Source organism: Dipodomys merriami, unplaced genomic scaffold (assembly GCF_024711535.1).
Source record: "Dipodomys merriami isolate MVZ:Mamm:240054 unplaced genomic scaffold, mDipMer1.0.p SCAF_55, whole genome shotgun sequence".
Lineage (NCBI taxonomy): Eukaryota > Metazoa > Chordata > Mammalia > Rodentia > Heteromyidae > Dipodomys > Dipodomys merriami.
In genome coordinates this window covers 8,970,850-8,985,801 of record NW_027206124.1, presented here as the reverse complement: position 1 = coordinate 8,985,801, position 14,952 = coordinate 8,970,850, and the positions used below count along the sequence as shown (strand labels likewise).

At 61.5% G+C, this 14,952-nt stretch overlaps 1 protein-coding gene across 3 annotated transcripts in view; it reads right to left on the bottom strand.

The window, feature by feature from the left end:
• Celsr1 (cadherin EGF LAG seven-pass G-type receptor 1) overlaps positions 1–14,952 on the bottom strand; it is a 118,035-nt gene that overhangs the window by 39,322 nt on the left and 63,761 nt on the right. For all 3 annotated transcript variants that reach the window (XR_011367506.1, XM_069999819.1, XM_069999820.1), the window contains exons 4-8: positions 13,317–13,432; positions 12,227–12,315; positions 3,296–3,453; positions 1,787–1,950; positions 1,190–1,315 (exon numbers count right to left, since the gene is read on the bottom strand). Coding sequence is in view for 2 of the 3 variants with exons in the window: in XM_069999819.1 (XP_069855920.1) it covers positions 1,190–1,315; positions 1,787–1,950; positions 3,296–3,453; positions 12,227–12,315; positions 13,317–13,432 (653 nt within the window). In the remaining variant the exon portion in view is untranslated. The remainder of the gene's footprint in view (positions 1–1,189; positions 1,316–1,786; positions 1,951–3,295; positions 3,454–12,226; positions 12,316–13,316; positions 13,433–14,952) is intronic.

Below are 14,952 nucleotides of genomic sequence, written 5' to 3'. Positions count from 1 at the left end.
CCAGCCCTCAGAGCCCAGCACTGGGTAATGCTGACCCCCACCGGGTCCTGGTGAGGCCTGGGCGCTTCGTCCATAGCCGAGGTGTGGCGAGGGTCCCGGGCTGGGGGGGCTGGGCAGCCCTGGGGCCCCCGGGGTGGGCCTGCCAGACCCTCCCACCTGTCCGGCCCACGTAGCCCGGGAACCTAGGCTGGGGCAGGGCTCTGGGAGGGGCAGCCTTCGTGAGGGGAGGGTGGGCGCTGGCACACACACCCAGCCCACAGTTCTGCCCATTGTTTCCTTCAGAAGACTCTGGGTTCTTCTGTCTACCCAGAGCAGGTGTGAGCGCACAGCCTCATGGGGCGCGGGCGCCCCGCCTCAGGAGCTGCCTCTCGGCCCAGCTGGGCCCAGGCGAAGCCGACCAGCTCAGGGGGCCCTTCACAGCTTGTGTATTGGGGCCCGTAGGTGACTCCTGTGCGGGACTTCCCAGAGCCCTCCATTTGCTGACAGGCACTGGGATATCTGGAGGTGCGGGCAGTGGACACCCCGAACAGGTGTGGACAGCTCCATCCCTTCCTTATTTTCTGGTTAATGAATTAGCAGCACTTGGGTTCCAACTCAAAGGTTTGCTTGAGCGCCACCTCCAGCCCTCCCTGCTCTGGTTATAAACAGCCCACACCAGCCTGGCCGGAGATCCTCTATCTAAGCTTTCCCGCTTCTCAGCTGGTCTGACACGCACGCACCACACACCCAGCTGCCCGGTACTGAGACTGCCTGGCTGGCCTCCAACCGCCATCCTCCTGACCCCAACCTCCTAAGAAGCTAGGACTACAGGTGTGAGCCCAGGTGCCTGGCAGATTTATCTTAGAATTTAAAAGTGTCAATGACTGAAAAACAACAACAACAACAACAAATGCTTCAAAATGAAGTTACTGTTCAAAACTGCCAGATCTATCTATAACCGCACAGAGGCGGGGGGGGGGGGGGGGGGGAGGGCACGGGGCAGGGAGGGATCTGAGGGTCTGAGGACTCAGCTGTCTGTTCACCAGACGGTGCCATCTGGAAGGTGAACGGGCCCCGCACCTCCGGCTGGCCCTGACTGGAGGAGGCGCTCCTTCTGCAGGGCTGGAGCCTCCCCCCCCAGCCCCCCCCATCTCCCCCCTCTGTGCCCGGGGCAGCTGCGGCCGGGGCAGGAGCAGCGCCAAGCCCTCACCTTGCTCACAGTTCTTGCCGCCGAAGTGGAGCGGGCACTCGCACAGATACATGTTCCACCTGTTCACACAGGTGCCCCCGTTCTGGCATGAGGTCCCATCGCAGAAGTTCCTTTGGGCGGCACAGCCTGGCAAGGCAGAGCACACAGCCAGGCCTTAGCGCAGGGGACCAGAGGCGGGCCCCCGGGGGACCCACCTCCTTCCCACAAGGGGCCCGATGTGAATGGAAGTGGCTGAAGCTTCAGCCAGGCGGGAACACTGGCTGTGTCCCCAAGCTGGGATGGTTAGAAGGCTCTGCCCACCGCCAAGACTCACAGCGGCTGGTCTGGCCACCTGGTGGCACACAGACAACCCTAGGGTCGTGTGTCCCGGGGTCAGCCAATGGCCAGCAGGAGCAGGGCAGCTGTGGAGGCGCAGACCAGGCCTGGAGTGTGCAGTGACTGGGTCCCCACCCCCACTTCCAGGAGGTGCCCGGAGCTGGGCACACATCTCTAAGAAAAGACGGCTCCCTAGGGATGGACAAGCAGCCCTCCCCAGGGTGCCCGCTGATGGGCAGCGGGTGCCGTGCCAGTCCTGTGCACCCCGGCGGCCACACATACCCGCCCTGGTGCCATTGTTGGCGATAAATCCCGCCATGTCCACATTCCGGCCGTCGATGGACAGGTTCCGCATGCAGCCGACAAACTGTCGGTTGTGCACTGGGAAATCTTCAGGTAGGTTGGGGACGCCGCCCAGGAGCAGTGGGCCGGTGAGATCCAGGGACCTGTGGGGGCACAGCGCACTCTGTATGCCCAGGGGAGGGGCACCGCGGGGCCAGCTCTGCTGCAGAGCCTGCAGCCGCTGCTGCCAGGGCGGTGTCGCGGAGCAGGCGCCAAAGCCGGGCCGTCAGAGGCCAAAGTCGATCCTGCTTCCGGGCCTTTCTGAGGTTCCCCTCCAGCCTCTGTGCCTCGGTTTCCTCAATCCTGACTTACTGGAGGTTTGGTGAGCCAGTGACCACTCAGCAGCTCAGATGGATGGGGAGAATGGAGGAGGTCATGGGGAAGGTCACTGGCTACATTAGCTTGAATGTCACTTTCAAAATGGATGCTCGCAGCTGGGCACTGGTGGCTCACGCCTGTCATCCTGGTCTGAGCAGGAAAGTCTGGGAGACTCTTATTTCCAATTAAGTACCAAAAAAAAAAAGTGAGAGGTAGAGCTATGGCTCAAGTGGTAGAGCGCTAGCCTTGAACACAGGCCCTGAGTTCAAGCCCCAGGACCAGCAAGCACATACACGCACACATACACACAAGACCAAAAAGGGGGCTGGGAAGGTGGCTTCATGGTAGAGTGCTGACCTAGCAGGCATGAAGCCCATGGTTCGACTGCTTCATACCACATACACTGAAAAGGCTGGGAATGACGCCATGGCTCAAGTGGTAGAGTGCTAGCCTTGACCAAAAGAAGCTCAGGGACAGTGCCCAGGCCCTGAGTTCAAGACCCACAACTGACAAAAAACAAAACCAAAACAAAACAGGATGCTCAGGGCTGTTTGCACACACCTGTAGTGCTTAGGGGATAAGGTAGGAGGATGGGGGGTTCAAGGCCAGCCTGGCTATGTACGACAACCCCAACCCCACTCTGTGTTCAACCAGCATACAATCAGCATCCAGTCCAGCAGGACCGTGTGCTCGAGTTTAGAATCTGGTATCACAAGCAAAAACAAACAAACAATGAAACCCGGTAATGGCCACCAGCGAACGTGTTGGGAGACCTCGGGGACCGGCGGGGAGACCCGGCTGCCTCACCCGGTGCGGGAGTGTGTGTGTGTGCTCGCTGGACGAAGCCAGGGGTCGGGGTCCAGAGAGAGGGCCGGAAGCCCGAGTCAGAGAGCTGCACTCATCGTCTAGGGCTGCGGGCTTCTCTTGACCGATACTTGTAAGGGGACTTTTTCTAGAGAGTTCCATGTCTCAGACAAAAGGCCACCTGACCCACGGGAGGGAATCTGATGCCAGCCTGAGCTGGGGCTACCGAAGTGCCCTGCCTGGCCCGCCTGGGGGGCCCAGGGTGGCCTGTGCCGGGCCCAGGGGCACCGTGGGGGCGGGTGCCTGGAGGCCGCTCAGAGGACTCACTTCTTCGAGCCGCTCTGGGTGCCCTGCGCAGCGCAGCTGTAGTTCCCCACGTAGCCGCCGAAGTGCACGGCCACGGCTGTGTCACAATCGTCCACGGTCACCACCGCCACCTTCTCCCCGGACGGCCCGTGGGGCAGGCCCAGGCGGCCGATGTTGGGCTGTGGGCACAGGAAGACCAAGGTCAGCACTGCTCCCCCAGGGAGCCCTCCGTGGGCACCCAGCCCACGCACACCGCCCGTGGGGGCCGAGGGACAAGGGACCAGGACAGCTCTCCTCCTTCCCAGTGCCCCAGAGCCCGGGGAGAGCGGCCTCGGCACACACGGCTGAGCCCAGAGGGAAAGGAGCCCGAGCTGCACAGGGGCGGCTGAGCCAGGACAGCCACGGCTCCAGCCAGACAGACAAGGGCACGGGGGACACGGGTCAAGGACACGGGGGACGCGGGTCAAGGACGCACAGCACTGCCACCCCTGCCCACAGCGGGGGGGGGAGGGGCGGGGAGGACCTCAACCAGAGCAGCGGAGGGCGGGGAGGACTCTCAGAGCGCCCGGAGGAACGCGGTCCTGCTCACGTCTGAGCTGCCCTGTCTTGGATTCCTCATTACCCGGCCCCAGGACACAGGCACGTGCTGTAGCCTGGAAAGTTCTTCTGAACCCGTGCTCTGCTGCCCTGGGGATCCTCAGCTGGGCCCCGTCCATCCCAACCCTGTGTTCCAGGGAACCGATGCCAGCACGCACTCCCGCCCCAAAGACGCTGCCCTGTGTCAAGAGCTCCCCGATCAGGCCGGAGCCTGCCTGGCACAGGCCATGCCGTACCCACGCTCACCTTGCCTGAGGGACCCTCCTGTCCCATGCAGAGTCAGGAGACACGGCCACTGGGCCATCCATGCCAGCCACAGTCAGGAGACACGGCCACTGGGCCATCCGTGCCAGCCAAGGTCAGGAGACACGGCCACTGGGCCATCCGTGCCAGCCACAGTCAGGAGACACGGCCACTGGGCCATCCGTGCCAGCCACGGTCAGGAGACACGGCCACTGGGCCATCCGTGCCAGCCACGGTCAGACGGCACAAAGGTGCCAAGCTGACGGAGGCACGGGACAGCCGCCCGCCACACCTGCAGCTGGGCTTCTCGTGCGTTTCTGGATCCATGCACCCCAGGTGGCTGTGGGGACCAAGCCGAAGGGGACAGGGCAGTGCTGCCAGGCCCCTCGGTCTGTACAGGACGCACGACAGAGCTCCTTCCTGCCCACGGGAAAGGCCCGGAAAATGAGGAGCCGCGATGGGCATGGTGGTAAACACCTGCAGTGAGCGTTCTGGAGGCTGGGGCAGGAGGATCACCGGAACCCAGGACTTCCAGGCTGGCTACGCCCATTCCAAAAGAAGAAAGGTAAAAACAAGGGCCCCATACTTCTTGAGAACTGTAGGGTCAGTTTGAGCTCATCATGTGATGCACTCATGCTTTCTAACGTACTATTAAATCATCAATGCTGTGTTGTGTGTGTGTGTGTGTGTGTGTGTGTGTGTGTGCACGTTCCCTGATATTAAGGCTTAAACCCAGGGTCTGGGTGCTGTCCCTTAGCTCTTTTGCTCAAGACTGGTACTCTGCCAGTTGAGCCCCAGCTCAACTTCCAGCTTTTTGATGGTTCATCGGAGAGCACAGTCTCTGGGACTTTTCTGCCTAAGCTGGCTTTGAACCATCCTCAGCTCTCAGGCTCCTGAGTAGCTGCAATTACAAGGCTAAGCCATTGGAACTTGGCTCTTCAATTTTTTAAATTGGGGAACAACTATTAAAAAAAAGTCAGTTTTCACAAAGGAACGAAGCGCCCATTTGGGTGGGAGACGGGGCTGGGAGTGATCGGGTTGCTGGCCACAGGGACTCATCCAGGAGGCCGAGTCGTGTGACTCCAGGGCTCATTTACCCAGGCAGCTGGAGCTGGGCGGCGCACGGCCTATGTGGCTGGACACCACCATCCCAGGTCTATTCCAGACCCACCCTGTCCACCCCCTGCAGCCTCCCTGTGCGATGTGGGGGCTTGATGGGGGAATACCGGTCCTCCCTGCATTCCCGGACTCTGAGGTCAACCCTAAGGTACACTAGACAACTGCAGGCCCTTCTTAGGCCTGCCATCTCCCCGGCGTATGCATCACCTTTTACACTGCTGGTGAAACCACCAGGTCCGATAATCCACGTCCTTAGAGGCTGACTTCACCATTGCGCTAAGCAATACTTAGATGGTTTGGAAAAATCACCTGTTTGCTTGCTCCGTGACAGCAGCCTGATTGGAAAACAGTCCATTAGGGATGCTTAAATGTTAGGTGTGATCCTGAGGAAGATGAGCCACCCTGGCGCTGCCTCCCCAGCTGGTAATTTACACTTTGGTGATGGGAGAGACTTTCAGAGAGGGGCGTAAACGGCACTTTACCCTGCTAGGCTTTAATGAAACTAAGCTGCTATTTACAAAATTGCAATTGTGGCAAACTGCTGCTTGTAATCAAACAGCTCAGCCCGGCAAGAAAAGGAAAACTGAGGGTAAAAAGACAGGGAAAAAAAAATAAGCACCCAGGTTTGTCTGCAGGACAGTTTTTGCTGATGGAGGCATTCCACCGGCAGCTGACTTCAGTCTGGGCCTGATGGAGCGGACCGCAGGTGGGGTCTGGGGAAAGGGAGGCTGAGGTCCCCGGCAGCCCCCCCCCCCCCCAGGGGCACTGGCCTTTCTCGCAAAGCACGGAGCCATCACGGGGGAAGAGCAGAAGGGATGTAACTTAACGGCAGAGCACTTGCCTGGCAACTGCAGGGCCCTGAGTTCCACCCCAGCACTGAAAAAGAGGAAGGCCGCGCTGGTGGCTCATGCTGGTAATCCTAGCTACTCAGGAGGCAGAGATCTGAGGACTGCAGTTCGAAGCCAGCCTGGACAGGAATGTCCACGAGACGACACCAATATAGCTAAAAGTGGATATGTGGCTCAAGTAGTAGAGCACCAGCCTTGAGTGAAAGAGAGAGAGTGCCCAGGCTCTGATTTCAAGCCTCAGAACCGGCGTGCGCGTGCGCACACACACACACACGCACACACACGCACGCACGCACACACACACACGCACGCACACACACATGCACACACACGCACGCACGCACACACACACGCACACACGCACGCACACACACACACACGCACACACACACACACAACTGTGTTACAGCTTGAAAGCCAGCACACAGAATGAAAAGGCGGCAGTGGAAGAGACAGCAGGCAACGGCAACAATGCCGGGCCCGCTTCCAATGCCACCCCTCCACCCCGCCCCACACACCCTCGCTTCTAAAAAGAAAGCAACAGGAGCTGCTCATTCCAATTTGTGGCCCAAGAGAAAGTGATCTGAGGCTCAGCGGGCCCAGCACAGTGAGGAGCGGTAAGGGCAGACGGGCTCTTTTCCCCACGTAAGCTGCGTTTTGAGATAGCCACTGAAGGGCGCAGCGGCGAGTGGCGGAACTCCCCACTCTCACCCCCGCTTTTGCTGGTGCCGGCTTGCCTGCTCACATCTCACACTCCACCACTGGAGCCACACCTCCAGCCTGGCTGTTTGATGGCTATTTGGGGGATAGATTCTTACATGCACTTTCCTGCTGGCTTTCCAGCTGGCTTCAAACGATGATCCTCCCAGATCTCGGCTTCCTGAACTAGGATTACAGGCGTGAGCCACCACGGCTGTCAACTATATTCTTATGCAGAAGGAAGCCGGGAACAGGAAGGCTCAGCTAAGTCTAGCAAGTCAGGCAGCCAGACCTGGAAGCTGCCCCCCATCCACAGGGGAGAGGGAGGCCGGACGCCCAGGCCTTACACAGAGGACAGAAAGCGCAGTGGTGGCCGGGCTGAACAAAGAAGACAGACCGGAGAGCATGCACTGACGACACACCCCGGTGGGCGCCCGAGCCAGCGCGGCTGCTCCGAGCAGAGCCTGCCCGAGGCCCGGGCTGCTGTCAGCTGAAGGAGCCCGTGAAAGGCTGTGCGACCCATCACCCGAAGGACCGGTTGGGAGGGCGGATACAGAATCCGTGGGGGGGGGGCCCACCATTCTCCCGGGCCTCCCCGCTGGCTCCCTTCCACCCCCCAAGCCTATAAGCCGTGGTGGGAGCTTTTGTGAGCCCACAAAAGCCTTTGGGCCTGCCGAGCGCTCAGGTTTCCGCAAGCCTTTTAACCTGCTGCAGACAGTTCCACGCTGTCAGGAGGCTGGCGGGGCGGTGGGGGTCCAGTTTCAGCCCGGTGGGAGGGGTGCAGGGTGCTTAGACACCAGACACCGGGGCGGGCCTCGGGACGGGAATGGATTCTCGTTCAGTGTCAGCAATGATTAACCGACGTTCATATCAGAGAATTCACAGACGGCCGGACCGCAGGAATGTGTGCAAAGAGTCCAAATGTGGCACTCACCAGCTATGAGGCGCCATTCTCCAACACAGCAGGGTTCAGACTGACCCACAGCAACCTCCGGGAAGGCGCAGAGCGGAGACCCCGCACCAGCTGTGAGGGAGGAGCCTCCCGGGGTGTCGTGTGGGAAATCTGGTTCTGCTGCATCGTTCTCCTCATCTTTGCCTTCTTGGCTTCCCCACCAGAATACAAGTCCCGGGGGCAAAGGCCCTGCCTGCTGTAACCGCAGATGCCCCAGGGCCTAGGACGGGGTGGGCCACACTGGGGTGAGATGCCCACGCCCCTTCGTGTAGTTCTGCCTGCGCTGTGGTGTTGGCAGGCCAGGCACTGCCAACATTCGGGGAACCAAACGGCCACATACCAGAGGGCCGGCTTTGCCCAGCGGTAAGACAGCCTCCATCTTCCCAAACTGAGCACAGGCCTGGGTTTCTCCGCCAGAATAAAATGGCTGTGTGCCACAGACCGCACCAGCCCTGGGCGTGGCGCAGCGAGGCCTGGAGCTGCCTCTGAGCACAAAGGCCCATCTCCTCCCGCCGCTGGCCACCGCACACACTCAGGGTCTCTCCTCTAAGTCACTCCCCTTGGGTTTAACGGCAAGGGTAAAAACAAGAGCCAGGTCTTTCAGGCATGCGCCCTGGCTGCCCGCGGCGGGGCAGCGGCTGGGAACCAATCCAAGCTGTCAGAGAGCGCAAGGTCCCCTGCACAGCTCCGGCGCCCCGACCCCATCACCTGCCCGTGACCCGGGTCAGGTGGCGTGCTGCCCTGGGCCGGGCCAGGCTCCCACCTGGAGGGCTCAGGCCGACGCCGTGATGAAGGGTCCGGAAGCCCCTGCAGAGGGCCGCATGCCGGGCAGCCACCTCGGCCTCCTGGCCTACGTGCGGCGCAGCTGCGCATGCCCAAGGTCGGCACGGACACAGGACAGGGGCCGCCGCCATCTCTAGTGACCATCACCCCCAAGCCAGGCGGCACCCTGACCTCTGACCCCTGGACAGCGGGCAAGATGGGGTCCCCTCATCGTAAGACTCAAACTGCTTCTCAACCAGGGTCACAGGCTACAGGCGCCTTGCGGGTCCTCTATCAGTTCCCACAAAGCCAGCCACGTTTCCCTCATTCTGCCTGACACAAAGCCGGGCCCTGACGGCGGGCGGCAGGGCCGGAGCTCCGGGAAAGAGCCGGTGGGCCAGCCCCGGCTCCAGCCAGCCCCACCCTGAGCCACGCGAAGAGCCCCAAGAACTGTGGGGCAAGCCAGAGGCCGCGGGGAGCCGGCCGCAGTCACTGCCCCTGCAGCAGGCAGGGAGCCGGGGCCGCGCAGACGGACAGACAGAAGGCCCTAAGCTAGCCTTCGCCAGCAGACTCCCCCACTGTGCACTGTGCACAGACCCTCACCCCTCACATGCACACTCACAAAGCCTGGCCTGCTCCACTGAGGACCTCAGCGTCCCTCTCTGTCCAGAGTCCGGGCTTCAGGGCACCGACCCTGGGACCCCTCGCTTGCTTTCTTCCTGGCCAGCTCCCTGGGCAGCCCCTTCTCCGGCCGCGGCTGCTGAGCGGTGGGCAAGGCGAAGGGCTGGTAAGGGGCAGCGAGGGAGCAGGCTGGCCTATGGTGAGCCTGCGGTCACGGCAAGGGGGGCCGGTGACAGCCGGGGATGGCACGCTGGACAGAGTGGCTGACAAACACCACAGCCACACTCTGGCCAACCCCTGCCCCATTCTCCAGGGCTGTGAGGACCTCAGGGGCTGGCGCATGCCTGCCCTAGGCGAGACACCTGTCAGCGCACAGGCCTGGTGTGGGGGGCAGAGGCCAGGCAGCCAGGGAAGGCGCGAAGTGGCCTGGGGACACTGGGAGAGGGTGGAGGGTGGCCGGGCGCGGGGACGGGACAGGTGGCAGGTGGCAGGAAGGCCAGCCACCCCAGACAGTAAGCCGCCGGCCCCGGGGGACTTTCCACGGCATGGTAGGGAGCACAAAGGCCGGGGAGGGGCTCCAGGCGTCCAGGGAGCTGTCCTGTTTCCACAGCAGGTGTCTGGCCCCGTCCGCCAGCCTGTGTGTGCGGGAGAGGAGGCAGCGCCGCGGCCAGTGGCGTGGCAGGGCGCGTCCTCCCCAGCCTCCAACGCCACCAGGGGCACCGCCACCTCGAACGGGGCTTGCGGGCCACCTGGGGCCCTGCGCTGGCTTCGATTACCTGCTCTGCGCGGCTTCAACACTCCAGGCCGAGATGGAGGATAACAGCGCTGCCGCCTTCCCCTATGACCCGCGGCAGGCGCGGAAGCTGCTGCGCGCAGGCCCGGACACTCGGTATTTATAGAATACCATGAGGGCCGGGAGAGAACCGGGAGAGAAGCAGGAAATGCCGCCGGGAAGAAACAGCCGCTTCACACTGCAGCTGGGGGCTGGGCTGGGACAATGGGAGCTTGGTGGCCACTGAACCCCTGGGGTACACTCCCGCAGGCGCTTGTGGAGCACCCCGGCTCCTCTTTGTTGAACCCTGTGTGAGGGTGTGGCCGAACGGCAGGCCTGCTCAGCTGTGTCCTGGGTCAAAAGGTTTCATATACTTGGCAAAGTTTAACTAACTTCAGAAAAATTTGGTACAGTATTTAAATCTGATGATTCGTTGAAATAAAACACTTAGAAGAAAAAAATAGCCAGGCCCTGGGAGCTCATGGCTTGAATCCCAGCTACTCAGAAGGCTGAGATCTGGGGAATCACAGTTCTGTGTCCACTCAGGAAAGTCCATGAGATGCTCGTCTCCAATTAACCACACAAAAAGCCAAGCGGTAGAGGGCTCGCCTTGAGGGGAAAAGCCCTCAAGGCTTTGAGTTCCAGGCCTACCACTAGCATCGGCACATACGCACACGCATGCACACACAAGTGAACAAACAAAACCCCAGTTTATCTGCCCGAGGGCACCAGCTCCAGCTCTATGGGATGCGGTGTGTGATCAGAGGACTGGGAAGAGAATCACACCCACACCCTTTTCACGCTGGAGCGCACCCCTCCCCACCCCACCCCCCACACCACTGCCCTGGGACTTCCCAGAGGCTACAAGCTGATCTGTTCCTGTTCTCTGGAGACTGCATGGCCATGTGAGTTGGCCAATGACAGGAGCGACGTGACATGAGAGGAGAAGGCCAGGAAAGTTCCCCGAGGGCTCCCCAGGCTGCTCCTCAGCACCCCCCCCCCCGCCTCTGCCCTCATCCCCGGAGCCACACAGCGGAGAGGAACAGAGAGGGCACTGATGATAACACAGCAGTCCAGCAGGGCCAGGGACCTCTGGAAGATCACCTCCACTGCCGACTCTGGTGGCATCCTGACCTCAGGCCGCTGCCCCCCCCGGAGTGCCCCCGAGCTGACCGGGCCTGCGCTGGCTGGCGGCTCGGGGACAGCCTCAGCGCCAACCCCAGGACTGGCAGGAGCACTCCCTGGGGGAATCACACAGCACCCCATGCCGCAGAAACACCTGTTCTCTGCGCATGTCCCTCCCTGCTCTGCCAGTTCAAACCACAGCCTGGAGGCAAGGATGTAACAGGCCCTGGCTGGCTTCCTCCCTTACATTCCCTCTGGCAAAACAGGGAAACAGCTGGGCAAAGACCTAATGCTGGCTCAGGGCTTCATTCAGGGGCTGCAGAAGGGACTCGGCCTGGAAACGGAAGCACGGAGTCCCATGACCCACCCCCACCTACGTGGCGGTGAATGCAAGCCCCCCCTTTCCACAGGACGCCCCCCTTCCCACGGGACGATCCTGGGTATCCGTGTGCACCCCAGCACCCCAGCTCTTCCGAGCTGTGTCCAGGTGGGAAGGGCAGGCAGGGCCTGGCTGGCACTTCCGGTGTTCAGAGCCAGGGCTGAGGTAGCGCATTAGCAGCTGGACAGAGATATCAACACGGCGACCACGGGGCCCTGACCCAGCGGGGCACACTGCTGCGGGGCTCCAGATGGTTCCGGAGGGCCGTGATGTGGGGAGGGAGGCGGGCGCCGCCCCGCCCCCACCCCGCCTGCCACCGCAATGCAGCGGGGCCTGCGTGCACGACCGCAGGGGGCACTGTGGCTGTGGCTGGCAGTCCCGGGACGCCGCCGGCTGCCACGCTGGAAGCAGCCGTGGGGGGGCACGGGCCCGGCTGGCACAGGGCCCGGGGACAGGCCGGGCTCGGAGGTGGACGCAGCCAGGCTGCAGGGAGAGCGTCCTGGCCCGGGGCATCCGTGCTCTGACTGGTCGGTGCGCCCAAGGCCGGAGCGTCCGCCCCACGGGCCCCGTCCAGATGCTCCGGGCAGAGCCACAGCGGCCCGGTGCTTCCGTCTGGGCGGCTCCGTGGAGCAGACCTGGGGCATCAGACCTGGTCCCGCTGCGCCACCTCCGGCCCCTGCCTTGGCCCCCCAGCCTCCGTGCAGGGCCGGGGGTCCCGGGACCCCCCACGGCCACCCCCCTCCCAGACCAGTCCCAACGGCCTGTGCTCCGACATTTCACGCACACACGTCCCAGACGGACCCGCCGCTGGGGGAGGGCGGCGCGGCTGTCCTACCTTGTTATAGTAATGCACCAGCACCGAGTGCCACCGGCCGTCGCTCACGCCTCCGGGGACCACGGGAGCCACGGTAGTCGTCGTCTCCCCTGCAGAGGGAGGAAGACCCAGAGAGAAACGGCCGGGTAAGGCGGGCGGGGCCGAGGATCAGGCTGGACACCTCGCTCCCGGCCCGCCCCGGTCCCCCCTTCCTCCACACGGCCCCTGTGGTGACGCGTTCCCCACCCCCCGCCTCCGGGCCAGGGACACCGGCTCGGCCCTCACCCGCTGGAGCAGGGCGTGGCTCACTGGGCCCCAGCCACAGCACGTGTCCCTACTGCCCGTCCTGAGTCTTTCTAGTTACCAATTCAACCCTTGTTCCTCCTTGTAAAGATGGAGATTGCGACAGGAAGGGTTAGTACCAGGCTGGGACCGCAGGGGTCCCCTCCAGCTGGGCACCAACCGCCCCTGCGGCGCCCAAACCTCTCCTCTTCATAAACTGTTGATCTCAGGTACTTTGTTACAGTGACAGAAAACTGGGTGGCAGTCATCATGTGTGCCAGAACCACACAGATGGGAATGGCAGACAATCCCACAGACGCTGCGGCCTAACGGCCAGGACAGTACCCTCAGTGCCTTTGTTAATGTTTTTAACCTTCGGGGCGTTGAAGGTAGCTAAGGGGTACAACGCTCGCCTACCATGCACAAGGCTGCGTCCTAGCTTCAGCACGGAAAAAGAGTGTAATCCTAGATACTCAGAAGGCTGTGATCTAGAGGATCACGGTGCAAAGCCAGCCCAGGCAGAAAAATTCACAAGACTCTACCTCCTCAAATGCAAGAGTGGAGGCCTGGCTCAACCAGCCTTGAGCAAAAAAGAGTATACGACCCTTTACAGAACAGCTCTCAACTCTGGGGAAATGGCAGTTCTGCATTCCTAGTTTCACTGCTGCAGATAACACTGCAGTGAACATCTTTGTGCCTTCTGGAATCTTCTGCTGGGCAGATTCTTGGCCTTAGAATGCGGACGCTAAGGAGAAGCAGCTCGGGTGTTCAAACACGCAGACGGTGACCGGCACCGCGAGGCCCCGTCTCGGCCCGGCGGGAGGCCCACCTGCAGAGAAGGTGAGCTGCACCTGCTCCTCCACAATCTCCAGGGCGATGAAGTCGTGCTTCTCATTGAAGCGGCCGTTGTACAGCAGCAGCGCGTTCCTCTCCTGCGTAGCAAACCTGTGGGCAGGGGGCCCGTGTGGCACTGTGAGACCCGGGGTCCTGGGGCTGTCGGGGGGCAGAGGGGCAGCTCCCGGGAGCACACGGGCCTGGGCCAGGAAACACCCTCGTCTTGGGCACCATTCTCTCTTTCTCACACGCGTGTGCGCACGTGCACGCCCAAGGTGACACTCCATCAACCACAACCCTCAGGGGAAACTGGTGGGATGTGAGATTACAGATGCCCCGTGTCTCGGGAGTGAGATGCATGGCGTCCACGCAGGTCCTCAGGGCCGGGGTGTGGCCGCTGCTCACGCAGGGCTGCTGGTGTCCAAGGACCACCTCTTGTCCACCTGGCTCTGGCCACCACTCCAGGCACACGACAGTCTTTTTGCGCCCAATGTGCGGTGAAAAGACCCCAGGGCCTTTGCACCTGCTGTTCCCTGTCCATGGCAATCTTCCCCGGCAATCCAACGACATCTCCTCTAACTCCCTTTCGCTAATTTTCTTTCCTGGCTCCATCAGCCTCTCCATCACCCCACGCATTTCTGAAGTTCTAAGAGCAGTTTCTGTAGGGGCAGGATCGTGACTCAGCCCAGGGCCAGGTCTGGTGCACACTCCCTTATAATGAAGATGTGCTGAGGCAGACATACGGAAATGGACTGACTGCAGGTCTTTTAAATATTCAGAGTGAAAAAAAAAAACCCAACTTACTCAGGGCTGGGGCCATGGCTCAAGTCTACAGCCTCTGCCTAGCAAGCACTAGGCCTCAAGTTCAAGCTCTAGTACCTAAAAAATAAACCTGGCTGGGCCTGGTGGCTCACTCCTGTAACCCGTTCCTCAGGAGGCAAAAATCCAAGGTGAGCCCGGGCAAAAAGTTAGTGAGACTCCCATCCCAGCAAATAAGCTGGACCAGATGCAGCGGTGGTTTGTGCGAGGCCAACCCCAGGCAAAATCTTGAGGCTGTATCTGAAGAAAACAATGAAAGCAAAAAAGGCTGAGTGCATGGCTCAAGGGGAAGAGCCCCTGCCCAGGGAGAGCACATCTCCACGTTTAAACCTCAGTACTGAAAAAAAACTAGTTTTTAAAAAAAATAACTGTATTTTTTTTTTCTTTCTTGGTTTAGGGGATCGAACCCAGGACGCTGCACTTGCTAGGCAAGTGCGTTGCTGCTGAGCTACACCCACCTAGCTCTGACCAAAGATAATCGCCTTGTCAGGGCCCCCACCCCCTATGGTCCTGAAGACGCAAGTTCCAAGAGCCCCAAGGGCCTGAGGGGTCTCAGACCCACCCTGCCCAGCCGCCCGGGCACTGGCCCTGCGCCACCTCTCCCCAGCTCCATTCCCAGCCGGCAGAACCAGCGCCCCACGGCAGGCTGCGCTCTGTGTCCCAGGCCTGAGTGGGGAGGAAATGCTTCGGAGTAAGCGGGCCAGGCCAGGCCAGGCCGCACCACGCCAGCCCCACACAGGAGCCTCCCCTTACATTTCATCTTGCAAGTTGCTTTTGCCCCCCCCCCCCCCCGTTGGCAGGGCGGGGTTTAC